Source organism: Ambystoma mexicanum, chromosome 3p (assembly GCF_040938575.1).
Source record: "Ambystoma mexicanum isolate Mex_15411 chromosome 3p, UKY_AmexF1_1, whole genome shotgun sequence".
In the NCBI taxonomy this organism is placed as follows: domain Eukaryota; kingdom Metazoa; phylum Chordata; class Amphibia; order Caudata; family Ambystomatidae; genus Ambystoma; species Ambystoma mexicanum.
This window is the reverse complement of record NC_090925.1, coordinates 858,440,123-858,468,035: the sequence shown is the minus strand read 5'-3', so window position 1 is coordinate 858,468,035 and position 27,913 is coordinate 858,440,123. Positions and strand designations below refer to the sequence as shown.

The following is a 27,913-nucleotide window of genomic DNA, read 5'->3' as shown; positions in this document are numbered from 1 at the left end:
CCCTTTTGAAGGAAGAGGGATAGGAAGCTTGAAAAAGAAAAGTTAACAGAAAAGCAATATGCATTCCAAGACCAACAAACAAAGAAAAAAAGCTTAATTTAAAAAGCCAGCCAACAGTCCATAAAAAACCCTCAAAAATAGAATTTTCTTTTTTTAATCTTGCGCATAGACAAACAGTTTAAGAAAGGGCAAGTGGCGTTTCTTTCCTGTGGGCTTGGGTGGCTAGCACTGTCTGTGGCCATACCGCATTGTCAGATACAGCTGACTGAATGCTTGGTAAACTCACACATTCGTTTCTAAACTTTAGAGAAAAAAAGTTAATAGGCTAAATATTATTTCTACTTATCCCACACACGCATGGAACGATGCACATTCCCACAGGGCCCTCTTTTTCCCAAATCACCAAGGGCTAACTGCTCCAAGCGTTTGTCTCCCCCTACCCACAGTTTTCTGGTTGCTGGTATGTCGCTAAAGACCAGCGCACCTACAAATGTGGATGGTGTAGAAATAACCCCAGAAGCAGATAGAACCAAGATGCGTGAAAACACTGACAGGATAGAAACCAGACATAAAATAAATGCTTCCGGCTAAAAACCACCATTGATTGCAGGACAAAGGACAAAAAAAAAAAAAAATTAAATATATAGATTTCTTTTCACCAGCCCACGTTAAGAGGCACTTGATGTGTTGCTGCCATGATAAAATTCCGTTTGGGTCAATTAAAATGTTTATTGTATATATATATATATTTCTTTTTTAAAAAGGTGCCATAAACGAGTTGGGGAGAGCGAAGGGACAATCCCAAAAAACAAAGACAGCAGCTACATACAGCATCAAGCACCCTCTGTTCTTTCTCTGGAGAGAAAACTGCTCTGGAACGGTGTTAATAACTTTTCTAAATGTTTTTTCATGTTTTATTTTTTTTGTTTTTTCTTTTTTTAAATTCAGATGTTAAAATTTCACAGCTCGGGAGTAGCCCCTTTTTGAGGTGAAAGGGCGCAAGTAACGGGCATGGCGCTACCTCTCCTTGCCGGCATGGTGTACACCGCACCACCACTAGCCTCGTGTGCACACACACAGACACACTTGCACAAGGGCAGCCTGTTCTCCCTCACGCATTTTTTTAACGTATTTTTACATTGTATTTGGGGGGATTTTTGTCCATAGTTTTATTTTTTACATTTTTGTGTGTTAAAGAGGTAAAAGACAAAAGGGTCCCAGGAGGTGTGGCCCCCTGGGGATGAAATCCTTTTAACCCTTTCCGTCCATGGACTCCGAGTAGACAACAACTCTGGTGGGATCTGTAGAGGAGAAAGAAAAAGGTCAGTCAATATTTAAAAGAAATGCGTTTTTAGTAAAGCCCTTGGCAAGGCAATCACATGGCATACACTTTTAAACTTAAAATCACCCACACGTACTGGAAAGGATTTAGGTGAAGGAGAAAGAAACCTTAGCTAGCCACTCTGTACACAATACTGACTTGCTGCACTTTTGCTAGTTCATAAAAACGAGGGCAACCTACAAAGTACAGTCCATCAGTCCCAATAGTGGCTGGGTCAAGGGATTCACGCAGAGCTATTCACTTTAGGACTGAGGATTGGTATGAGAACGCATAGCCATGGCACTCTAAAGTAGATCAGGTAATACAGCAGGTCAGTTAGCAGGGTAGACTGGTTGGGAAGATTAAAAATTAGACAAATTGTCATCGCCAATACAGATCACTCCTGCATAACTGCGCAAAAATAACCCTTCTATAAGGACTTGGAGGAAAATAAAGGGTTGGAGCATCAAACTGGTTCCTCATGTTACATCGTTTCCACACTTATTCTCAACCTTATGCTTGCGCCTTATCTAGACAGGATTATGAATCCTAGCATGTGCCACACTTAGACGGACTAGTGAATGATAGCAGGCACCACACCCAGACATAATTGCAAGCACAGCTATGCCAACTAACCAATCCACTAACAATTTAATACTTCCGCATACACCTCTCAAACGCTAACCAACCACAAGCGTTAAACGCAGCAAATCGCACCGCACAAACTTCACTAACAAAATAAACCACACAGACTTGCACAACAGCACACGACGACTACAGACCGTAAAACACCCCAAGCCCAGCCAGCGGACCCACCGAGCTGAGGTTGCCAACAGCACATCACTGCTATCTTACACTTTTCAAGCTCATTCCTACTAACTGACCCCCCCCTCTCCCTTTTTCAGAGCCGCCAGAGTGCCAGGGGACACTCCGGTGGTGATAGTGCGCGGTACAAATATCCTTTAACATTACATAGAAAAAAAATGAGTTAAGTGTTCACCAGGACAGGAGCGACTAGGGCCCTTCCTCTAGATTGATTAGCAACTATGCAGGATTTACGATGGATCCAGGAGCCCAATAAAAACCTCGGCCATTTCCCACCTCTCTGAAGGTTAGTTAAACCCATATAAAAACTCATCCACTGCCTCCACACTTTACTCTCCCACCCCTCACTCATCTCACCTGGACTCCCACTCTCAATATCTGCTAAAAAGTGGCTGCGTTGCATTTTCATCTTGTCCTGCTAAAGGTGAACTTACCTGTGTACACTACCCTCCTGTGCCTCAGTACTTCAGACTGGCAAGTGTCCTCACCACTGCAGCTAGCTATGTCACTCCATCTCTCCCATCTTCGCCAAGTCTGTCTGGAAGAAACTTAAGGACATACTTGGCCCCAACCATAGCCTCACAGAAATCCTTTTCTTCGTTAACGTTCCTGACCTACGGACTGGCTACATAGTCCGCTACCTCTCTCCCATTGCCTCTTCTCCCATTAATGGTGGCACTCGCTGGAATGTTCTCCTTGACCTCTTCTGCATTTTTTTCCGGCCTCTGCAGGAGAGTGGAAAGGCCCATGGGACCTATTTGGATTTGTTTTTTAGTGACAACCCCCCCTCCCAATTGCATTCTGTGCCCAGACCCTCTCCCAGATCCATTTCCTCGTTTGCCGACCCTCCTCCCATCCTGCCCCTCCTCCCCGATTGGGTAATGGCTGCCCTGTGAGGGACTGTTAAAATGCAGCGCTCTGCCTGTCCAGTCCCTGCAGCTAAGGGCGGCTCCTACATTGGCGGCTCCAAACTGTCTCTGCAGGGGAGGCCAGCAGCCAACCAGCAGCGACCATCAAGGTACGTGTGGGAGTAGAGCAATCACTGTACTTGGGAAACCCTGACTCTACCTACCCTAACATAGCACGCTAGGCTGTTAATACAAACCAGCTTAACTAAATAGAACTGTGAACATTAGCTTTGCCACATTACTATCCTAACCATAAAATACTAGCCTGCGTGGCAGAGACGTAGAACTGCGAATATTAACCTGCATCGCACTGATATGATATGGCATTTATAACGCGCCTATACACAAGTGTTTCAAGGCACGACGAGACAAGGGAGGGGGGAAACGGGGATGACAATGATCCTACTAGGCCAGGTGTCATTCAGATCGCACAAGTGCATTGGAAGAGGGAAAGGGCAAGGGTGGGGGGTAGGAGGGAGGGGAACTGCAGTACATGGGATAATTGAATAAATAAGAAAGTAAGGCCAGCAGGTGGCAAGTGCAAGGGTAAGCGCAGACATCAGGTGTTCAGTGCTGGTAGCGGGGCTTTAGGGATACAGAAAACAGTCCCCAAGTGTGGGGGTTGCCAGGAAGACAGTGCAGGTGACCAACTGGCGGGGAGGGGACCTGGGCCCGAGATCGGAGGGTGGCCAGATCAGCCAGGAAGTCAGCAGGGGAGAGGAGAAAAAGCAGAAGTAAAGTCAGGGAGGCTGTTCCAGAGGGAGGCCCCAGCTGAAGAAAGATCTACCACCAACTCGTTGCTTGGAGAAGCAACTGACCCTGAGGGCATTGGAGGCGGATGAGAAAGAGCTTGAGAAGTAAGCTATTTAGGAAGAGAGAGAGTAGAAGGTATTGAGGTCCCAAGCCCCAGAAGGCCTTGTGGACAATGCAGAGGGTTTTGAACTTAATCCTTGCAGCCACTGGGAGCCAGTGCAGGGATTTTAGTCCTGGAGAGATGCGATCCCTGGGCTTGAGGCAAAGGACAAGTCTTGCAGTCTTGTTCTGGATGAGTTGCAGAGGACAGAGTAGAAGCAGGCAGATTTAGAAAGCGGCTGTTGCAATAGTCCAGCCTAGAGAGAACCAGAGCTCTGGAGACAGTGAGCTTCTGGGGGGGGGGGGGGGGGGGGGGAGGGGGAAGATGAGTAAAGGAAGAATACCTCTGAGGAGGTGCAGCTGGTAGTGGGACCAGAGAGTCAGATGTGAGGAGAGTGCCGACCGAGGTTTTTAGCCTCACAGGTGGGAGCAGGAAGATGGCTAAGAGTGGCCAGCCAGAGTGACAGGAAAGGAGGGTGTGGGTGTGCCAATGAGGAGAAGCTCAGTCTTACTGGCATTAAGGCAGAGATTATTGGCGGCAAACCACTCCTGGATGGACTAGAACTGAATATTGTTGCTATAATGTGTAAACCTACTCAATTGTGAAACCTAGGCCTCTCTCCCACTATACAAGACTCAAATCTAACTGTCTCCCATACCTGTATTGTACTGTGAAACCTGGGCCTCTCGCTACTGTACAGGGCTCCCAAGTCTAGGTGCACCCTCCATATCTGCCTACTCTATTGTGAAATCTAGGCCTCTCTCACTATACTGGACGCAAATTCAGGAGTCTCTCCCATGACAAGGGCAATTTTGCTCCTCCAGCAGTGAAACCGGCTTGGTCAGTGAATTTTGCCCTGAATTTGTGATTTTCTTTGCAGAGCCAAGTCAGACACTTACACCCACCGCATCAAGGCCATACTCTCTGTCAGCTTCAATGGGAAGCTACACAAATCAAACATTCACCCCCCTTGAAACACAGGCCCTGATTCATGGATCATTTGCGCTGAAAAAAATTGGATTTGTGCGCCATTCTGCCCACAAATCCCCATTTGTTAAACAGGGATTTGCGGGCAGAATGGCGCACGGGTCCTGTTTTTTTCAGCGCAAATAATCCATGAATCGAGTACACAGTCTCTATTTTCATTGACTTGAATGGGATCGCTGTGGCTGGGCCAAACCAGCCCTTTATCGTTACATGACGGATGGATAGACTGCCCTTAAGCAATGCAATGCATCGCTTTCCAAACCCTCGGAGCGCGGTGAGTGTGCCCCCAGCAGCACCCTCCTGGTGTTTTTTTCCCCCCCAGCCCTATGACTGGTAGGCCCGTGCCCAGTAGCTGGCCTTTTGCATCCCTCCCTCCCAGCACCCGTTCCTGGTTCCCCAGCCCGCCTCCCGACCCGCCCTCCCTCCCTCCCTCCCATTGGTGCATCCAAGTTCTGTGTGGAGTCTACCGACTCGCGAGGCCCCCACCGGCTCCTTTCCAAACCCTCGGAGCGCGGCGAGTGTGCCCCCAGCAGCACCCTCCTGGTGTTTTTTCCCCCCAGCCCTATGACTGGTAGGCCCGTGCCCACTAGCTGGCCTTTGCATCCCTCCCTCCCCGCACCCGTTCCTGGTTCCCCAGCCCGCCTCCCGACCCACCCTCCCTCCCTCCCATTGGTGCATCCAAGTTCTGTGTGGAGTCTACCGACTCGCGAGGCCCCCACCGGCTCCTTTCCAAACCCTCGGAGCGCGGTGAGTGTGCCCCCAGCAGCACCCTCCTGGTGTTTTTTCCCCCCCAGCCCTATGACTGGTAGGCCCGTGCCCAGTAGCTGGCCTTTGCATCCCTCCCTCCCCGCACCCGTTGCTGGTTCCCCAGCCCGCCTCCCGACCCGCCCTCCCTCCCTCCCTCCCTCCCTCCCTCCCATTGGTGCATCCAAGTTCTGTGTGGAGTCTACCGACTCGCGAGGCCCCCACCGGCTCCTTTCCAAACCCTCGGAGCGCGGTGAGTGTGCCCCCAGCAGCACCCTCCTGGTGTTTTTTCCCCCCCAGCCCTATGACTGGTAGGCCCGTGCCCACTAGCTGGCCTTTGCATCCCTCCCTCCCCGCACCCGTTCCTGGTTCCCCAGCCCGCCTCCCGACCCGCCCTCCCTCCCTCCCATTGGTGCATCCACACTTCATCACCGGTCCCCCCAGGGCAGCCCTCTGCCCGGCAGCCCCCAGCGGCTAAGGGCCCCGAGGCCAAGGGCGACTCCAACAGAGGCGACTCCAGGAAGTGGCCGCAGGTGTCAGCAGGAGAAGCCAAGGAAGCCAGCAGCCAACAGACACCAACAAAAACCGTGAGTGTGGCATGGGTGGGGAATAGAGCAATCACTCTACTCCAGAAAACCCCTGCCACTCTATCTTACCTATCAATAAAATAAAGTGCAATAATACTTGCATGTCCACTCTTTTAGAACTGTGAATGTTAGCATGTCCACTCTTAGATAGAAGCGCCAAATCTAGACAGAAATGTGATTGTTAGCATGTGCCACACTTGCATGGAATTCTCAAAGTTTAGTCTGCGTCGCATCTAGATGGAAATATGACGGTTTGCATGTGCCACGCTTAGATGGAATTGCAGAAATGTGACTGCTAGCATATACCACACTTGGAGGTAACTACAGAAACGTGATTGTTAGCATGTGCCACACTTAATGGAATTTCTCAAGTTTAGTCTGCGCCAAATCTAGACAGAAATATGAATGTTAGCAGATATCACACTTAGATGGAATTTCAGAAATATGATGGTCAGCATGTGCCACACTCAGATGGAATTCCCAAGCTTAGTCCGCGTCGCATCTAGATAGAAATATGATGGTCAGCATGTGCCACACTCAGATGGAATTCCCAAGCTTAGTCCGCGTCGCATCTAGATAGAAATATGATGGTTAACATATGCCACACTCAGATGGAATTCCCAAGCTTAGCCCGCGTCGCATCTAGATAGAAATATGATGGTTAGCATATGCCACACTCGGATGGAATTTTCAGGAATGGGACCGTTAGCATATGTGACTCTTAGCATGCACCACACTTAGAATTATGAACCCTAGCTTGCGTCGCATCTAGATAGAAATGTGACTTAGCATGTACCGGACCTAGATGGAATCCCACAATTGCAAGGACAGCAATGCCAACTAACCAACCAACTAACAATTCCATCCCTCTGCAGACACCTCTCAAACTATAACCAAACACAACCACAAGCCTTAAACGCAGCAATCCGCACAAACTTCACAACAATGCAACAACAAAACAAACCGCACATAGCCTTACACAACAGCACACAACGACTACGGACCATAAAACACCCCAAGCCCGGCCGACGGAACCACCGGGCTGAGGCTGCCAACAGCACATCACTGCTCTCTTGCACTTTTCCAACTTATTCCTACTAACCCACCCCCTCTCCTCCCCTTTTCAGAGCCGCCAGAGCGCCAGGGGACCACTTCGGTGGTGATAGTGCGCGGTACAAATGACCTTTAACATTAACATTAACATGACTAAACTGTATTGTGAAACTCACCACACAGGACCCACAAAGCCAAGTTACCCTCCCGCACCCCCCATGATCTACCAAACCTACTGTAACCTAGACGTCTCTCCCACGGAACTGCACTCAAATATAGGCCCGATCTCTCAGACTCCAATTGTACCATTCCATGAAACTAGCCTTTCCCCCGGCAATCTTGCCCGGCTGCCCCACCAAGTACCATAGACCAGGCAAACGCCATGCCACAGTGCGCTGGCGCACTAGTAGGCCCGATTACATTCACTCCAGCCGATCTCTACCTCCACCAACACAGCCAACTACCAACCCTCACAATTCTCCTATCCCCACTCGTCAAACCAACCCTCCTCACCTCGACCCGCTATCCAACCCTCCCCCACAGATCCCTCTCTGCGCAACTAAGAGCAGCAAGATGGAGACAAGGAGTGGACAATATAGTTCCACGGAACAAACCCCAAGGCACAGTGAGCCACTTAAACAACTGTCACGCACCACCAACCACTCACTCCCACCATCTGCTCACACCTTCCCCATACTACAGCACCTCAAACTAATTTCCCCAGCCTTAGCACAGCAAGTGCAGCTCTGGCCAAAAACCCACGCTCCACAGACCCACACACGCTCCATAGACCCACCCAAAAGTCATGGAAATGCCAAGACCAAAGGCACCACATACCCCTAACTAGCATCACCTTTTTTCCAAACCAGCCCGCAAACACTGCCACCACACTATTAGCACCCAAACCTCCACTCCCGCACCCAACCCAGTCCTAGCCCCATTTCCCTCTCCTCCCACTCCTGCTGTTCCTTCTCCACACTCTGCCACCAACTCTCACCGTCCCCCACTCTACTCATTGCCTGGCCTCTTTCCAGCCCCTGCTATTCCCTTTAATTTCACCCACCCAGCACCCACAAGGACAACCTACCAAATATCCTGCACCCTCATCAACGGCAGGTCAGTTTCCAAAAACAAATTCCACATTTAGGACATCACAGATTAAAACCCAGACAGTCTTCATCACCGAGACCTGGTTTTCTGACGACTACAAGCCCTTCATACACCAGACGTTCCCTCCTGGCTACAACCTCACTGTGCAGAGCAGATCACGAAGGGGGGGGGGGGGGGGGGTCACGATAATACACAAACACTAACTCCAGCTAATAATCAAGGACACCTCCACCAACACCAGGCTATGAATCTCTTGGTAAAACTGCAACTCTCACCCTCCACCTCCCACAGTGTCCTACTCCTCTACAGACCCACCCCACCCCCCAACCTCCAGCTACAGACATTTGCAGACACGCTGAGTGAAGCACTAGCCACCAACATCATCGTACACTTAACATCTTTGGGGATTTCAACATATGGTTCGACTAACCATCAAACCCGATCACTCAGACAATCTAGAAACACTCAATCTGACAAGACATCTCCACACCTAACCAAACGAGAGGTCACACCCTGTATGTGATTTTCAGCACCACAAATATATCTACCCAGCCCCCCTGCTCCCTATCCTGGACTGATCACTCAGCAATTAACCTCTGCACACCGCTTAACACAGCGGCCGGCGTTCCAGGACACTTGCAACCTCCACCAATCACCCTGCTACCATTCCACTATGGAACAAAGTTATAATTACACCAGATTAGCACACGCCCTCAACTGTAGATACATTGTCTCTAGGAAGAACCTCCAGCGATCGAATCCTTCAACCTCTGGCTTACAAATGCCCTCACACCAACAAAACAGATCAGGACCAACACCCAGGTGGTTCACTACCAATCTGAAATCACTTAAAACTCTCAAGCACCATCTTGAACGGACCTGGAGAGGCGACCCCTCAGCCCAGAACAAAATCACCCTAGCAAAAACAACCAGAACATACAGACTGGAAATCAAAAAAGAAAACTTCTATGGGGACAGAATTCTAAAATGTTGGTAACCCAAGCAAGGAAACACATAGAATCACAGCGTAATTCAAATCCACTACATGCACGAGCCAGCTGCCACCAATGTCCCAAGCTCTGTGTGACAACTTATTACTGCACTTCCACACTGTTGCTAAAGACAGACACTCCGTCAGCATCTCCAAATTAAAAAAAACGGCACGCCACCCATCGCCCTCCTACCAAGCTTCAATCACGTCCCATGATACAAACCCTCGACTCTTTCTCCCCCATCGCACACCAAGAGTTCCTCTCGCTCATAGCAAAGGACCCCTGACCATCCTCACTCATAAGCATCCTAGTCTCTACATGTGCAGGTAGCGCCGCACGCACAATACTCACATTCACTCACACCAGGATCTTTCTTGAAAGCGCTAAAAACCTACGTCAAACCGATCCTCAAAAAACCAACACTCGACCCACTCCTCCCCCAGAACTACCGCCCCATCTCCAACACACGCTTATCGCCAAACTCATGGACTGTGCGGTATACTAACAGCGTGGCCCCTTTGCAGAAACCAACAACCTCCTAGACCCTGCACAATCAGGCTTCAGGCCACGAAGGGGAAACAATCTTCCTTAGTCTCATGTGAAAGACCTAAAAAGAACAGCCGACACAGAAGGCTGCGCAGTACTCATCCCGCGGATGTCTGCTGCCTTTGATACCATTGATCACTATTTTACTAGATCGACTAACCACCTCAACCCAGGGAAAACTGAAATCCTAGTCTGCACGAAAACTGCCCTCCACCAACCGATCCCATGTCCTCGAGCCCTAGGACAAGCCCCGGAAATCTCCAACGTGGTAAAAAAACTTGGGCTCCACATTGGACTCAGACCTTTCCCTCACCAAACACCACTACCATATCCAAAAGCTGGTTCTTCCATCTATAGATTCTCAGGCGCCTCTTCCCTTAGCTCACCTATCCCAACCGCTTCTCAGCCATCAACTCCATCATCCTGTCCAGCCTCTATTACGCAAACAGCCTCTAAGCGCTCCAGCATCTCAACTAAGGAAACAATAGAATCCAAAAAGTAGCAGCACGCCTGCTGATAAACCTACCTGCCAGAGAACACATCAGCCCCACACTAAGCATCCTCCACTGGCTCCCAATTTCGATGAGCCTCTTTTAAAACCATGTGCATCACCCACCAAGCCGTCCACAACACCTGACCAGATTTCCTTCGAGATAAAATCATGCCCTACCAGCCCCCAAGGAATCTCAGATCGCGCACAGCATTTCGCCTAGTGGTCCCACCTCACAACTCGAGGCTGGGTGGATTCTCCTCCTCCGTCCAAGCGCCAATCACCTGGAACTCCCTACCCATACACATTTGCAACATTGAAAACAATCTGAAATTCAGAAAGTCCCTAAAGTCCTGATTCTTCCCAGAATACCCCCCTGAATCCACTCCACCGAACCCAGTCAGGCCAGCCAATCAGGACACCCTTACACCAATTACAGAGGCCGGCAGCCCTTGCAGCGGCTCAACCGTCATACTATCCCCCCCATACACAACACCCATTACACCAGGGAAGCCAGCAGCCATCGCTGTGGTACACGCAATAAACTAACTCACCCCACCACCCATACCCTCGAACCCAAGAAAGCCAGTCATCTGGAATTCCATAACCCTACACATTCGCAACACTGAAAACCATCTGAAACTCAGAAAGGCCGTAAAAATCATGGCTCTCCCAATTTCCCCTGAACCATCGCTCGTCGAAACTACACTACCAAACCCAACATCCTCTTACACCAAGTACAACACAAGTGGTCAGCAGCCCACCTGACCATCACCCCATTCACAACAACACTCCTACCCGACAATACATCAGTGAAGCCAGCAACCTTTCGCTGTGGCACGCTTCAATAAACTCCCCCTATCCCTCCCACTGCCCCACCACACAAGAGAGACCACGAATAATGAGACAACACCTACACTAGAGAGACCAAGAAACATGAGACCACGCCATGCACACTGGGCAAAGATGGTTCCAGCCGAACAACCTCGAAGACTACGGTACGTATACCTTACACCACACCTGTGGACACAGGCTGCAAGCACGGCCAACCATCCATGCACCACAGCATAGAATGCAGCTACTATGGCTATGCTTTACGGGCCAGCAGCACATATAGCCGTCCACACTTCAACACCAAACGTACCTCAACACCTGCCACTAGCACACAGCAACTACGATCAAAGAAATTCATTATAGCTGGCCAGGCATCAACTCTCCCAACAATAGCATCCCATCACAAACCACCAACATAACCCACCCTCGTGCTCAAACTCTTTTTGGGCAGCTTAGACCAGCATAGCCAGCCACCTAAGCCTCAGCGAAAATGCACATCTCAATCTAAACGTTAGAATTTTGCAGCACACCGACTGTTAGAGGGCGTTTCAACCACAAAGCACCTTCAGGACATACAAATGGGGAAGAGCGATATATAAAATGACCAAATACAATACAATTTCCATTCTCGTCGTTAATGTGCATTTCAAGGGAACCATCATGGTTCAGGATCCTCAGCCCAACCTGCTCTTCGACCAGCTCCTCCTTTGGCTCTCTAACCTCACCTCTCCTTCCAGACAGCCTTTCTTACCCGCTGGGCTCCTCCTCCTCCTCAGACTCCTCCTCCCAGACTCCCTTGCCCACTGGGCCTTCCTCTGTACAGGCACCCTGGCCTTGCCTTACAATCCCGGCTCCCTAGTCAGCCTTGGCTCTCCAGCCATCCTCACTGTCCCCTGTGCCCCCCGCAGAAGGCCTTCAAAGATGGCAAGCTGCTCCATTGCCACGCTCAACACTTGCTGCGCTGTCAAACACTAATCCGACATCTAAAATCTCCTATAAGTTCTGGATCTTGATGTGCAGGTCATCACAGACATGGATGGTTCGGGGATTGCACTGACACTCCTCCCCGTAGGCTACAAAATCCTCTGTGCCCAGGCCAAAGAAAAGATGGGGTGGTGGTGGGCGGGATTATCGCTGAACTTCCCAGAATGGATACCTGTGCCTATCATGCCTACTCAGGCCTACTCCGATGGCCTAATCTGCATGCTCGCACTCTCCTAAATCTTCCCTCTTTATGGCCACCATCCATCAGCCACCAGGACAGTCCACTCTTCCTCTCAATAAGCTGACCTGGCCTCATCGCCTCCTGATTGATCGCAACATCCACCTGAACTCTCCTGAATCCACAGGGCCTTTCCGCAACCTATGCAAGGCTCTCCCCTTCTATCCTACCCATCCTCTGGCTCCATGCACACCGCAGGCCTGACTTTATGCACTGATCTCTACCGACAACTCTCTACCCTCTCTTGACTGACCACTCTTCCCTCAACACACCTGAAGATCTGCTCTCCTTTCCTCTTGCGGCAACACACCCGGCATGGCCACTCCACCACATGGTCACCAGACCAATGGAGAAAAAAAAAATGCTGCCTCTGCCTACTCTCCACCCATTCCTGCGGCTGACTCCCACCCTGACACAGCCCTCATTAATTTCAATCTCTCATCTCAAACACTCTTGCCCCCGTCATGTGGGCCCAACTGAAGCCTTCCAAAAAGTGCAACTATTGGTACGGCGCCAATCAGGCTGCCCTAGGTCAGCTGATCGGAAATGGAACTAGTCGGGCGGACCATCTGACAAACTGGCCTGCCAGCTCCTTCAACTCATCTGCTCCAAGAAAAGAATGCATTCAAGCTTGCATCTCTGCGGCATCAAACATGGCCGAACTTTTCAAAGTCTACAAGGAACTGGCCAATACTGCAACAGCCTCTTCGGTCACACCGACCCAGGATCTTTGCTCAGCCCTGGCTGCACACTTCATTACAAAAACCTAAGATCTTCTTTCCTCCTCTTTTCCGCACCACAACATGCACCAACACCGTAGCCTCCCTTGCCTGCCCCCCACTCTCTCTCTCCACTTCCCCTCTCTTCGCTCACCCGTCACACCTTATGAGGTCACCAGACAAGTCCGGTCTATGAAGGCTTCATCCAAACCGATGAACCCCTGTCCCTCTAAAACCATCAAGGACAATATTTCGCCTCAACCTTTGCTGATCTCTGCAAGCTCTCCTTTTCCCAACTGCTCTTAAGCACTCCCTTGTGTGCCCTCTGCTCAAGAAACTCTGCCAATCCCTCCATTCCAGCAAATTACCACCCTATTTCTATCATTCCTTTCCTGGCCAAACTCCTGGAGAAGTTGGCCGTCTCTCAGCTGACCCTCCACACTGAATCTATTGGTTGCTTCCATGACCATCACTGGCTTTAGAGTATCCAGAGGCACGGAAATTGCTCTTCTGAAACTGAACACCTGGGAAGACCTGCTCTCAAATCTTTAAAACACTCCCTCTGTCCTCATTCTCCTGGACCTCTTCTGCCTTCGACACGGTTAACCACAACATCCCGATAGTACGTCTGAGTGACACCCTGGGAATCACAGGTCAAGCTCTGGTGGGGTTAACCTTTCTCTGACCGACCATCCCAGGTTAACTGAGCCTTTCTCGCGACTATTGCTCCCTCAACCTGTGGCGTTTTCCAGGGATCCAACCTATCCCCCCTGGTTCAACGTCTATATGGCTGCCTTGGCACGTGCGATTGCCACCATCACCTCTAGCTTCCAATGTTAGGCGGATGACATGCAACTTTCTTTCAGGCTACGCTCAGCCGCTTCCTCCTCCTCGCTCATATCAGACTGTCCGCTATTCAGTCATGTTGTGCTGCAAAGGACTTGCCTCAACGCCAGTAAGACAGATTGTTTGCATTGGGACCCCTGCCCCAGCTTTCCCACTTTCACTCTGGCCAGCCTCCCTTGGCCCTGCACCCGCACCTACCTGCGAGGCCAAAAAGGTGCCATCTTTGACTCCACCCTCTCCTCTCACATTTCGGACATCTCTAAGCTCGGTCTATGCTGGACTATTGCAACGGCCTCTTCCTCAACCTCCTATCCCGTGCCCTCTGCAACTCATCAGAACTGTGAGACTTATCCTTGGCCCCAAGCCCAGGGACCGCATCTCTCCAGTGCCGAAATCTCTTCACTGGCTCCCTGTGGCTTCAAGGATCAATTTCAAGACCCTCTGCATTGTCCACAAAACTTTCTGGGGCATTGGACCCAACTACCTGCAACATTGCCTACCCAAATACTCTGCTCATCTACCTCCAACCTTCTGTGAGTGAGCCGGTTCTCTAAGCAGAGAAACTTATCCTCAGCAGGCGCTTCCATCTGGAACAGCATCCTGCCGCCCTCCGTCTTGAGCCCGATCTTAAATTCCGGAAACTCCTCAAGACCTTACTCTTCTCTTCCTTCTCCCCCTGTACCCTGCCAACCTAGCTCTTTGCCCTTTCCCTCCAGCTTGCCGACTGGCTGCCTGATGTACCTCAGTCTCAAGTCCCGGGCTTCCCTGCCAGTCCGCTCTCGCACTTGCCTGAGGGCCTTACACCCCACTCACCCACACCGTACTTGAGAATGAACACAAGAGTGGCGCTCTCTGCACTAACCCAGTCTCCACCGATTGGGTGCACTTGTACCTCCCCCTCCCTGTGACCATCTGTGCACTTGCACTATCCGAATGCACCGAGCCTGAAGATCGTCCATCTGTTGTCGCTTGTCTTCACCCCTTAATTGTACTGGTAAAACAGCAGAACGCTGCCAGGCCTATTTGCTGTGTCTCAACTTAATATAGTATACGCACTTACTCTGCCTGTGTATTAGCGTCTCAGAATTTCAAGGACTGAGCCATTTTTCCCCCCATGCTCCCACCCTCCTTGAGCACTAACACTTGCCCGTGTAGAGGCAAATACCATACCAATGCCACACCCTGAACTTAAAAGCCAACCCATCCATGTACGCATTGTTGCATTAGTGGTGATAAAACAAAAATGTTGCTAATTGTGTGCTGTGCAACATCTCGGTTGTTTGAACAGCACAAACTTCTATTCTAGCCCGTGATGCGAATGTCAAAATGTGCCACTCGCTCTTCATAGGACTCATACTGGCAGTACATGGAGTGCAAAGCCCCTTCTGAAATACTAAATGCACACCCACTAACTGTGGGTGTGGATTCCTCATTCGTTTGGAGAGAATGCTCCTTGCAAATGGAGGAAACCCTCCTGCCAAGTGTCCATGATATTAAAAGGGCAACTAGGCACGGGAGGTGTGCTAAACATGCGTGCCACGGTTGCCAGACATTTGGTCGAAAAAAATTGGTCGACCAGACAAATGGTTGAACCAATTTGGTCGAAAACCAAATGGTCGAATTTTTTTATTTTTCCCCTTTTTTTTGGGGGGGGTCCCCCCCAACCCCCTTTTTTTCTCTAAACACCCCTTTTTTAACTAAACGAAAACCCGAAAAATAAATATATAAATAAAAAAAATTCAACCATTTGGTTTTTGACCAAATTGCGTCGACCAGTTTTTTTCGACGAGTTGACTGGACACCGCGTGCCACCACAAGGCAACTATGGGAACACCTACAGTCTTCACTTTGGAATGGGAAAAAAAAATCTGGGCAAAACACTAGCTGGTACACCAGAGCCAACAATGACAATGCCACAGGTGAACCCGCCACTTGAAGCAGTGTGCAACTATGTACCACTGCAGCTGCATTTCAATGCTTTTTTATTAAGTCCCCTGCCCGGTTGCGCTTTACACAGCCTTCGTGCACTACATGAGTTAGTGTTTGGACTGCTTGCAGGGCCCTGTAACAGAGCAAGGGTCAGGATAACCATTTGGGAATCAGGTAATTATTTCATAACCCCAGCAGAAGCCTGACAAATTAGGTGAAGGAAGAACCTGGTCTGTTGTAGAATGTGGGTGGAGTGACCAGAGTCCAGAATAGTGAAGCCGACAGCATGTGGGAAGAGGGTTAAAGTTTTTCACTGCAGCAGATCTGGATTCAGCAAAGCTCCAATGCGATGAAGGGTCCCCTCGCATAAGCTACCTACAACCAATAGCACGGCCATGACTCACTACAGAGCCACCCAAGAAATGGATGCTTAAGGGGTAGGCCCTGTGTGGGTCTCTGGAGGGACTCATCCACAAAAGAGTCCCGAGTCACTTCCTGATAAAGTAAACAGGAACACCCAATAGTCTATTCAGTCTACTCGAGTCTTTCCCAGACACCACAATGTTGCTGTGCCCAACTGCTTCCCTCTTTCAGGCCTCAACAGTTCCACTTCAGGAATCTGAATACAACAGTGCCTAACATACTACATGAGCAATGTGCCCAAGTGCTTTGAGGATCTCAATGTAGCCGAGCCTGCGCAGTGTGTACCCAATCTCGGTGTGTGTGAACTTCCAAAGAGGCTTGGCAAAGTTGCCGTCTTCCTGCCTATAGTGGCTCAGGCCAAGGTAAAGAGTTATTACTCAAGTTTGGGTGGGAGGGAGGCGGACGGACACACAAACACACCTCATGTTCTCTGTTAAATATAAAAGGACAGCTTCTCCCAGAGATCAGGCAACGATTTGCTAGGAAGCGTATGCCAGAATTCATAATCGTTCTGAGAGAGTTAACATGGAACTAAACCAAGCATTGTAACACCATTATTCTACATTGGGTGGTGAGGCTGGGAAGATCAGTGCTCTCTGCGCCCCCCCCCCCACCCACTGCCACCCACTTCTCAGTAATCCAACCCATGAAGCATGCATCAATTACGCCACCACTTTCTCTCCCTCTCCTCCACCTCTGGCTGCCTCAAATCCCGACAGCCCTTTCCATGCTCCACTCTTCCATCTCTGATACTCTTGGTGTACTTGCCCCGGTCACGAGAATCCGCTTGAAGCCCAAAGCCAAGTCCTGGTACGACTCAGACCTCGTCACCCTAAAACGCAAGTGTAGGGTGGCTGAGAGGAAATGGCTGGCACCTTGCACATCCTCTGACAAACTGGCCTGCTGCCTACTCCAAAGGCAATACCGGCTCCCTGTCCTCACTAAGAAGAGAGCTCACATCCAAGCCCGCGTCTAACAACTCGGCCGAACTTTTAAAATCGGCAAGGAGCTGGCCAATCCTGCTAGTCTCTACCTCTCCTGTCCCCTCCCAGGCCCTCCGCACAGCCCTGGCCTCACTTATTCTCTAAAACCCAGGACATCCTCTCCTCCCTCTCCAGCCACCTCTCCTCCTCCCTTCTCTACCTTTCCTCTGTTCACCCGCAACAAGGTTTCTAGACAAGTCTGATCTATTAAAGTCTCGTCAAAACAGGTTCTTCCCAAACCATCAAGGACCACAATTTCCATCACTCCTTTCCTGGACAAACTCTTGGAAAACTGGCCATCCCCCAGCTTAATCTTCACACTGAATCGGTACCATCAGTCTGGATTTAGAGCAGCGAGCAGCACAGAAACCGCTCTCCTGAACATCTGTGAAGACCTGCTCTCTAACCTTGATACTAATCACCCCTCTGTCATCTTACTCGATCGTTCCTCTGCTTTTAACAGTCAACCATGCCATCCTGCTCTCCGATAACCTGGGTATCACTGATCAGGCCCTGGCCTGGCTGACCCCTTTCCTCTTCTATCGACCCTCCCAAGTCCAACTTCGGTCCTTCCTCTCCTCCATCTCACCCTCTACCTGTGGTGTTCCCCAGGGATCTAACCTTTCTCCCCGGCTGTTCAATCAACACCCGGCACCTCTCACCTACTGCATTGCTGCTCTTTGCTCCAACTTTCAGTGCTATGCGGATGACACTGCTCGTTTCCAGGCTCCCCTCTGCCACCTCTTCTCCCTCTCTCATCGTGGACTGTCCGTCTGCAATCCAGGAGTGGTCTGCAGCCAATGATACTCTGCCTAAATGCCAGAAAGACCAAGATCCTCCTCATCGGCACACCTACACCCTCCTTCCCAGTCACTCTGGCCGGCCTCCCTTCGCCCTCTTCCTGCTCCAACCTGTGAGGCCAAGAACCTCTGGGTCAGCTTCCACTCCATACTCTCCTTCGCTCACGTCTGACGTCTCCAAGTCAAACTACACCACCTCAGATCTTTTTCCTCACCTTCCCCCAGAAGCTCACCATCTTCAGAGCTCTGGTTCTCTCTAGGCTGGACTACTGCAACAGCCTCGTTTTAAATCTGCCTGCCTCTACTCTCCACCTTCTACAACTCATCCAGAACAGGGCTGCGAGACTGGTCCTTGGCCTCAAACCCAGGGATTGTATCTCTCCAGCCCTGAAATATCTCCATTGGCTCAAAGTTGCTGGGATCAAGTTCAAGACCCTCTGCATTGTCCACAAGGCCTTCTGGGGCATGGGCCCACAATACCCCAACTCACTCTTGGGAAAAATCTTCATACTCAAGCGCTTCGCCCCTCCAACTCCTTGAGGGTCAGTCGCTTCTCCAAGCAACGAGTTGGGGTAGATCTTTCTTCGGCTGACGACTCCCTCAACAGCCTCCGTGCCTCTCTGAAACTTTAGCAGAACCATCTCAAGACATTCCCCTTTGCTTCTGCCTTCTCTCCCCTGCTGATATCCTGTCCGATACTGCACTGGTCACCTGGCTACCCTCTGAAATTTGGGCCCAGGTCCCTGCCCGCCCAGTTGCATACCCGCACTGCCTCCTGGCAACCCCTACACTTGGGTCTGCATCTATAACGCTTCAGTCCCCTTACCTGCACTTGCCACCTGTTGGCTGCACTATTTGTTTTATTGATCCCTTGTACGGCACTCGCCCATCCTCCCCTTACCCCTGGCACATTTCCCCTCCCCCTGTACTTGCACAATGTCACTAGGCCTAGTAAGATTGTCGTCTTTTGTCCTCCCTCTTTTTCACTCCCTTGCCTCGTCATGCCTTGAAAGACTTGTGTATAGGCGTGTTATAAATGTGATAACATGGAAACGGTAACTAAGAGCACAGCCCACAACTAGTCTTGTGCTTAGAAAGAGGCAGTGACATGCGCTTAAAGAAAATGCAAGGTGTTGCTACATACCTTGTTTATGAAGCTTCCAGATGTACTCCCATTCTGAAGGAAAAAAACGAATCATTTCAGAACAAATGCCATCACATCCGAAATAAACATGTTAATTCTTAGCAGAAACCATCATGCCAAACAGGCTCTCGCATTGTTGTGGTCCTGCAACGAGCAAGCAAGTCCACAAATTGGTACCCCCTGGAATAAGGCTGTGAAAAGCTCAAAGTCATAAAGAAATCGTCCCTCCAGTCCACATTGGGAGCACCAGTTATTAATGGGCAAAAAACACATTAGCCCCAGTACCACACCCTCTTTCCCCTTCAACCAAAGGTCACAATTAAGTGGACGAAAAGTTCTTTGGGGTGCCCAAAATGGCATAGTAGGATGTGCTGCAGGCAAAGGCTGACACATGCAACAACTTTGTGGATCTGCTACTAAAATAGTACAGTGGGATACAGATTAGGAATTAAGGTACAGAAATTTGCGGCAGAGTACTGCACCCCTCAAAGACACCAGCCCAAGATCCCCTTCCTTATGATGTTACGCCTTCTATAAAAACAAGCACATCAACACCCCCCCACCCCCATATGTGCAGGGTTTTGAATTATCCACCATCACCATAATTACCTCACGGATCAGATCTAAGACTCGTACCTTGCGTATGGTAATGCACTGTAGCTTCCCATTCTTTTGTGTCCATATCCCAGAATCCCTGGTGTCCATTCTCCTGTGGAACGGCCATCTCAACGAAGAACCCATGTTGGGCGAGCTCAGACTGCTTCCCTGTATCAGCACCACAGTCCTGGACATCCGCAGGCACAACCTCCTCCTGGCAATGCACTTCCACCAGCGGAGACCCACCAGGATCAGCATTTGTTGCAGGAACAGTCGCTGCATCCTGTCCAGGGTCATTAATGAAGGAAAGCCCCCACTCATTCTGGAAAATGGCACCCAGCTGCTCCTGACTTTGGCCTGCTGAATGTCCATTCTCTTGGCAGGGCGAAGGAGATGGTGAGGAGGAAGAAGAGGCAGCCGATGACGAAAAAGATGAGGAGGAATTTGAGTGTAGAAGGGCAGGCTCTTCAGTTCTATTAGGAGCAGAGGATACGGTGGTCGCCACAGCACAGTGGAAAACCTCAGAGGCACCTAGTGGCACTGCACCATTCTGCTGGCTCGTAGGACTGCTAGACAACACACAATTAGGCAAGCTGCTGGTAGTCCGTACTGCAGAGGCTGGTACTTGGGTGGGCTTCCCCTGCTGACTAGCTAGCGGCTCTTGCCGCCGCCTCTCCAAGTTCTCCTTCACCTTACTGGCATAGCTAATTTTCGGTTGAGTACGTGCACTACTGTTGTCCACAGGGAAGACTGGCAGTGGCTTGAACAAGGACCAGGTGTCCTCTGCAGTGCCAGGTGGCCGGCCCTTGGCCAATTCCTCCTTCTTAGCTGTAGCAGGCACTTTGCTCTCGTCAGCAGTCTGCAGTTGTTCCACTGGCGGGGCTGGAGAGGCAGTGGCATAGCGTCCATTGGGTTTAACGGTACCAGAGCGGAAAGGCCGGTTGTAGTCAGCAGATGGAGGACGTTCACCCTCTTGTGTAGGGGGAGGTGTGCCCTTACCCTCCTCCAGACTGGCCAGTGACTCTGTACTGCGTGCCCTGTAGTTCTTATGCTCCCCACTTGGATGAGGGCCATAACCATTCACAGCACCACCTGGCCGGGGCGCCCACTCCTTCCGCTCAGGTCGCTTGTTTCCATCTCTAACAAACTTGTTTCTGTCATAGTCCCGATAGTTTTTTCTATAGCCAGGGTAGAATGGCCGAGGCCGATCAGAGTAATAGTATTGTGGGTTCTGATACTGATATTGGTGGTGTTGGTTATGGTACTGGTGGTGCTGGTTGTAGTAGTGGGTGGCAGGTCTCTGTGACCTGGGACCATGCTCCCGGTCAGAGCCCCGCACATGGTGAATATTGAGACTGTTGGAAGGACTCAAAGGGACACTATCTTCGCTACGGCTTGGCATTGCTTCAATCTCGAGGTCTGCCTTGTGTCCGTTAGTGTCCCAGGAACCTGGAGGAAAAGAGAGATTAGTCAGCCATGGTCAAAAAGGAACCAACAGAAAAGATTGGAAGAAGAGACTGAATGTGGGTGACAAAATCAAGGGACAAAAGGGCATTGCAAGGCATATGGTTTGTATTACGTAGGCTACATGAGGGGATAGGATACAATTCATTAAGAGAAGCAAACTATAGTTTCCTCGTAGCGGTTAAACCATCTTGGTATGACACAGAATCACAACACATACATGCTCGGATAAATAACTGGCAACCATGTACTGCAGTACAAACTATGTGGAGACTTAACGTGCCAACCACCACCATGGTCACACTGATGGAAGGTCCAATACATCTCCCACCACCAACTAGCACATCTCTGACAGATACTATTCATCTCTGTTCACTGCAAGTTCAAAGGGACTAAAACAGAGCGGGTGCAGCCATAATCACCACGGCCACTCTTAAGTGCCAAAGGCCTTCTCACTAGGCAATTTTTTTTGTTTTTAATAGTTGCAAACCATAAATAATCAGGGTGATAATATAAGTGAAAGTGAGCTAAAGAATCTGGGTAAGGCTCTCGTAAACAGGACTAATATCTGGCAGAGGGACTCCCAGGGCCCCACCACCCCCTGTTAATTTGCATAATTAAAAGTAACTTTGGATTGCCCCAAGTTACTAGGAGAATCCAGACGTGGACCCCTTGCTCGCTATAGAGAGGCACAGCTACACCCTACCGATTAGTTCCAACCAGACCGAATGGCGTGTCTTGGTTTGCTGTTGGTACAATTATTCAGAGGAGAATTGCCTAGCATTTCGGTGCTATACTGCCCCAGGGCAGGACAAAGACTGATATGTTATCGGATATTTCTCATCTGTGAAAGAAATGTGAGCTAAAGAATATGGGCAAGGCTCTCGTAATCAGGACTAATGTCTGGCAGAGGGACTCCCAGGACCCACCCCTGTTAATTTGGATAGGATAATAGAAGTACAACATCCCAAAACACATGGGTGTGTTTGCTAATCAAGCACCAATGTCGACCATGTCCATTAGCTTTTGGCACTGATTTATGAACGGGTTGAAACCTCGCCCTGTCAGGAGCGAGAGAAACGTAGCTTCAAGTTTGAAGCATCAGTGTGGGCTTCTGGTAAATTGGTTCTGCAACCTTTCACAACAGCTGCCTAGGATGGTCTGTGTGTCGGTTCCTTCAGGAATGCAGTCAACAGTAACTAGTATGGATGGTAAGTGTGGGTAGAAGTGGTTGGGGTTGCAAACATTAACACTAGAAAGCCACAGGCCCGAGTGTTGGTGGGTGTTTCTCAGGGATGCGTTATGCGAATGTGCGTCAGCTTCTTCAGGGTTGTCAAATTTCCAACTTCCATGATTTCTAGAATATGCAAATTAGTAATGGGATTGCAGGGAGCGAGGGGGAGGATGTTTGCAAGTTCTGAAACATTAGCATGTGAAAAAGTGTGGCGTTTGTCATGGTGGGTCGGTCATATCTGCCTTTGCCTTCCACGACGACCAAGAGGACAGAGTGGTTTGTTCACTCACGCTGGTTGGGCCCGGATTCCATTGCGTATTCAGAGAGTGGCTGAGTACTTTCCTAATCCCCAGTGCTAGTTTCTGGGCGATGCCATTTGGAAGCTTCCAAATGTGCTTACCGTGTCAGTTTAGGATTGTAGCGCTTGCATCTACCATGGCATGTGTGTGAGGGTAATGACCAGACTTACCTTCTTAGCTAATTGGAGTCCATTGAAAAGCATTTGCAGAGGGCACAAAAAGTGTCCCACATGCCTTGCAGACCTCCAAGTGAACACGTTTGTGGAAAGCCACCAATGGGGCTTTCACGCTCCCCACTCAACTAGAGGAGCATGCATGCCTGTAGATGAAGCAACTTTCCCATAACCTGTAGCATTCAAGTACGCATTCAGTCCAGTGAGCAGGCATTCGGTGTTAAAAATGCCCACCCGGAGGAAGCAGCTGAGACTCTCAGGAAATCCAGCACCTGGCTGCTTAATGAACACTACCAACACCGCCCCCCCCCACGGGGCCCCCCTCCACAAAAGCAGGTAAGTTTTGTTCTTTGGGGCGAAAAGGGGCCACCCTCACAGGGTGAACAAACAACTGCCGTCGGAGGGGACGGTTCTGCATGCAGTGTTCTCCACCTGGACATGGACCTCATCTGCCTGAAAACCAGTGGGAATTGCCATGGGGCACAAACCAGTTTTAAACGGCAAATCAACAGGCATAAACCAGAGGGATTGTGTACCTGCTGGCTGTTGAAATAAAACAGCCATCACATTGTCTAAATGAGCAGCACTCCGACATGCAATCAAATGAGGCAAAGCATTCATAACGATAAGAAAAAACCCGCTTTCCACCGTATTTTCTTTTTGCAGAGGACCCACATGCCATCTACTTTAAGTGCCCCCACAATCGTGCTTTATTTAACCAGTCAGGGACAAACCAGTGGCAAAAAAAGGATGATTTAGGATATCAGAAGAAATTCCCACAAGACTGACTCAACTACCTGAAATCCACATTTACTGGAGCAGATCCTGATAAAAGATTGTGGTAAGGGCTCCAGGTACCTATGCCGCGCAAAGCACATGTCTCGCTCATGTAAAATCTTGCTTACAAAACCACCTCGATGCACAACCTTCATGGGCCTAGAAACTCTTGGGTACAGGCGTGTTGTAAGTGCCATATCATGTCACAAGGCCACCAGCCCCAAGGGCCTCTGAAACATTTGAACTAAAGCCAGAGTAGCACCAAACATCTCGAAATAGACCTCCCCTACATCCAGAGTTCTCGCTTGGAAGGCTTGCCCACCCAAGTGAGACAGGTGTCCCAGACAGTTAAATGTAAAGAGTCTGAATCAAATAAGAAGTCATGAAATGGGCCAAAAATGCCTAGCCAAAGCGCACCAAATGTAGTGTTAACTAGAAGAACACCTCTGCCTCCAAAACCCAGCTTGGATCAAACACTCATCCAAAAACATCTGAAATCTCCAGCAGGCCACCCCCCCAAGAGTTCTTCAAACAAAATGGCAGCAGCTGCATTGTCCACAAGGCCTTCTGGGGCATGGGACCTCAATACCTCCAACTCTCTTCCTAAATAGCTTCCTTGGAGCTCTTCACTCATCCACCTTCAACTCCATCAGAGTTAGTCGCTTCTCCAAGCAGAGAGTTGGTGGTAGATCTCCTGCTGCGGCCTCCCTCTGGAACAGCCTCCCTTGACTCTCTGAAACAAGGAGAGCCATATCTGGTACCAGAAGCACCACAAGAACTTCCTCTTTGCCTCTGCTTTCTCTCCCTGCCTCCCCTGTTGATCTCTGGCTGAATCCGAAATGGCACTGGTTACCTGGCTACCCTCCGATTGCGGGCCCAGGTCCTGCCCAGCCAGTTGCACACCTGCATTGCCCCCCCCCCCCGCAAACCCTTGCACCGGGGGACTGTTTCTGTAACCCTACAGCCCTTACTAGCACTTGACACCCAATGTCTGCACTTCTTGCACTGCAACCAGCTGCCCGTAGTGTCCATAAATATATCATTACCCATGTACTGCACTGCCCTTCGCCCCCCCCACACTCCCCTTCCCCTGCACAATCTTAATGTCACATGGCCTAATAGGATCGTTGTCCGTCTCCCCTCTGTTCCCATCCCTTGAAACACTGGTGTATAGGCACATTATAAATGCCATATCAAACTTAAATGGGCAGAAAACGGATGGACAGTCTACAGCATAATTCATTCCCTGCCCCTGGAGGACCAAAAGTAAGTGAGAAAAAAAAAAAAAAAAAAAAAAAAAAAAAAAAAAAAATCACTTGAGAAGTTCGAGAGAAACTTGCCCTATGGTACGGATATACAGGACGCAATTTACTCATTTAATGAAACACATTGTGAGGGATGGATAAGTGCGATGAAGCCGTACACATCACGAACTACCTAGTCAGTGTAGACACCTTTTTGGATTTCAGTGTGAGGGCTAAACATGGTCATCATCGGAATTTTGATATACTGGGCACCCAATGTCAGAATGGTGGAATAACAGATACTGAAGGTTTCTGAAGATCTCTGCCACATCTTAGAGATAGCCCCAACTTTGGTATACCTCCATGCCGGGTTTAAAAAATACAAAAAAATAAAGAATAAAATCGCACACAAGTTGTGCCTATTAGTGAATTTGAAGTTATCCAAGCCTCACCATCTAAAAGCCATTGCCCATGGGTTGCAAACAAGCCCATCACAAGGAACACCCCACTCCCACCCCAAACCCAATGACAATGCCAGTCTCCTGTATGAACTTGGTTCCCTCAAGCAAGGCATTCCCACAAATGTCAATCCAGAAACCTGTGCACCTAGCAGCAGGGCCAGCATACGACATTCCACCATTTCCAGCGCTGGATTGGACATTGAAAGCCACCGAAACTGCATTATAGGTCTTTCTTTCTCAAGAGTAATGTGCTATTGCATACCAACCTGCATGCATCCTGAGCCAATATGACTGTAGTATGGGAAGGGCCACTGTGGCTGATGGCAGACGCGGTGGTCGATCAAAAAACCGAAAAAATATAGAATCACAAAAATATCGAAACCAAAATCTCGAAAAAAAATAATCTCGATTTATTTATTTATATGTATTTGTGGGTTCAGGTAAGTATAAAAAAAAGGGTAAAATTAAAAAAAAAAGAAAAAAGGGGGTTGGGGGAACCCCCCCATTTCGAAATAAAAACGTATTAAAAAAAAAATTCGAGATTTTTGTTTGAGATTTTGGACTCGAGATTTTTTTTTCTCGAGATTTTGTAATTCGGTTTTTTCACTATAAACCGGCAGACGCTGCCATGGAGCGATGGCTGAAGTCACGACTGTTGAGCTAGCAACTAAGAAAGGGGTAATGCCAGAACAGTCTCATAGTAAAAAGGAGTAGAGCCTTTTAAGCAGAGGCTTTAAATGACCACCTTGTAGACCGCTGGTCCTTGTGCCCGGTAGAGGCTTTGCATGGACGAGGCTAAAAAATGTAGCCCCTTCCACCAATCCAGAAACCGGAACTTTATGGCATGGGGAAATAAGTAAGAGGAGTTCAAGCGCTCCATATTGAGTTCCTGCCTATGGGTGAAAATTAAGTTGCCTGTGACTTTTATAGTCCGTTCCATAACTGCAGGGTTCAGATGGAAAGGACAGGCTACTTTGGGGGAAGGTAGCTCTGGGTGAAACATTTCAAGTTTCTAGGCAGGCAACCAAGTCACTTGCCACACACACCTGTTCAAGTGTCATCACTAGCCAGTGGCAAGTGGAAATGTTGACCCTTTCTGGCGTGGCATGGTTGCTCTGTCAAGTTATGGCAGCAAAGGGCCTTCCGGGCCGCCCGAGCGAGGCAGACGAGTCAAACGATACTACACTCCTAGGATCCTAAGCATGGATGGATTCCATCTTGCACAACACCCCCAACATGCAGTGATTGTTTAGTCTGGCAATTGCTCTTCATCAGGGGGGAGCAGATGTAGGGAAAGTACTTCACAGGCAAACTCCAAGGGGATTGAGTTGGGGGGGGGGGGGGGGCAGAGGGGTGTAACCCGGAGGACAGGCAAGTACCCCCGCCCCTTTGTTATAGAACCAGGTTTACGCTCAACTGGGCAGGGTTCTGGATTGCTCATACCACCCCCCTTGCCCACCCACCAGACTAAACGAAACTCAGGAAATGAGGTACCCGGCAAGGATACCCTACATCAGTGGTCTTCAAAATGGGTAGCCCGAAGGATATTCAAGAGGGATTAAGATTACTTTAATATAGAAACTAATATCAAAAAAGGATTAAGGTGACTGCCTTCAATATAAAATATAATCATCGGCTTATATTTGAAATGGCCCGGGGCCTCCTGGAAATACTTTAGGTTCCCTTGGGGGGGGGGGGGCAACCACTAGGTGGGGGGGCTCAAACAATGTTTTTACTCGGGGTGGGGGGCGCTCAGCAAGAAAACGTTTGAATACCACTGCCCTAGAGAATGGAAGAGATTGCTTCCATTTACCACCATGAAGTTCGTCAAGTCCCATGGACAACATTCTCCCATCCCAGAGCCACGCCTTCAATGTGAAGCTTAAGAGCACGCCGACAATGAGCGCCCATGGTGGTCCAGGAACGCCACAGCAAAGAGTGCAAGTTAGCGACAGAAAGCCTAGCCGCACAGCACAACCTAAACTTCTTTGGCGAAAGGAAAACCAATGTAGGTTCTTGTTGAGCATAGCTGGCTCAGAGCTCTGGACAACAGCCACACAAAGAAGAAACGGGCGGTAGGCACATCAGCATGCACATGGGAGAAAATGGGCAACGCTGGCGTCTTGCTTTATACTAAAAAAACAAGTCGACATCCAACCTGCTTCGGGCCAGGCACCCCATAGGTGTGTATAACGGGGACTGGTTGTAGCCCTCCGCCGCCTTGAGCCATCAGGATCTACCAGCTAGAAGCCGTACAAAACCAGACTGGCGCTGGATGAGGTCATGGCAAGCTAAGAGCATGGCCAGTTGAAGCTCCGACTATTACGATCTTGATTCAGTTCCTTCAT

At 49.6% G+C, this 27,913-nt stretch overlaps 1 protein-coding gene across 1 annotated transcript in view; it reads right to left on the bottom strand.

The window, feature by feature from the left end:
- Positions 1-1,151: 1,151 nt before the first annotated feature.
- The window catches only part of LOC138581007 (FMR1-interacting protein NUFIP2-like), a 65,411-nt gene continuing 38,649 nt past the window's right edge, over positions 1,152-27,913 (bottom strand). Inside the window, exons 2-4 of the mRNA XM_069652006.1 lie at positions 19,953-21,362; positions 19,317-19,349; positions 1,152-1,301 (exon numbers count right to left, since the gene is read on the bottom strand). Of these exons, the coding sequence (XP_069508107.1) occupies positions 1,252-1,301; positions 19,317-19,349; positions 19,953-21,362 (1,493 nt within the window). The 3' untranslated portion in view covers positions 1,152-1,251. The remainder of the gene's footprint in view (positions 1,302-19,316; positions 19,350-19,952; positions 21,363-27,913) is intronic.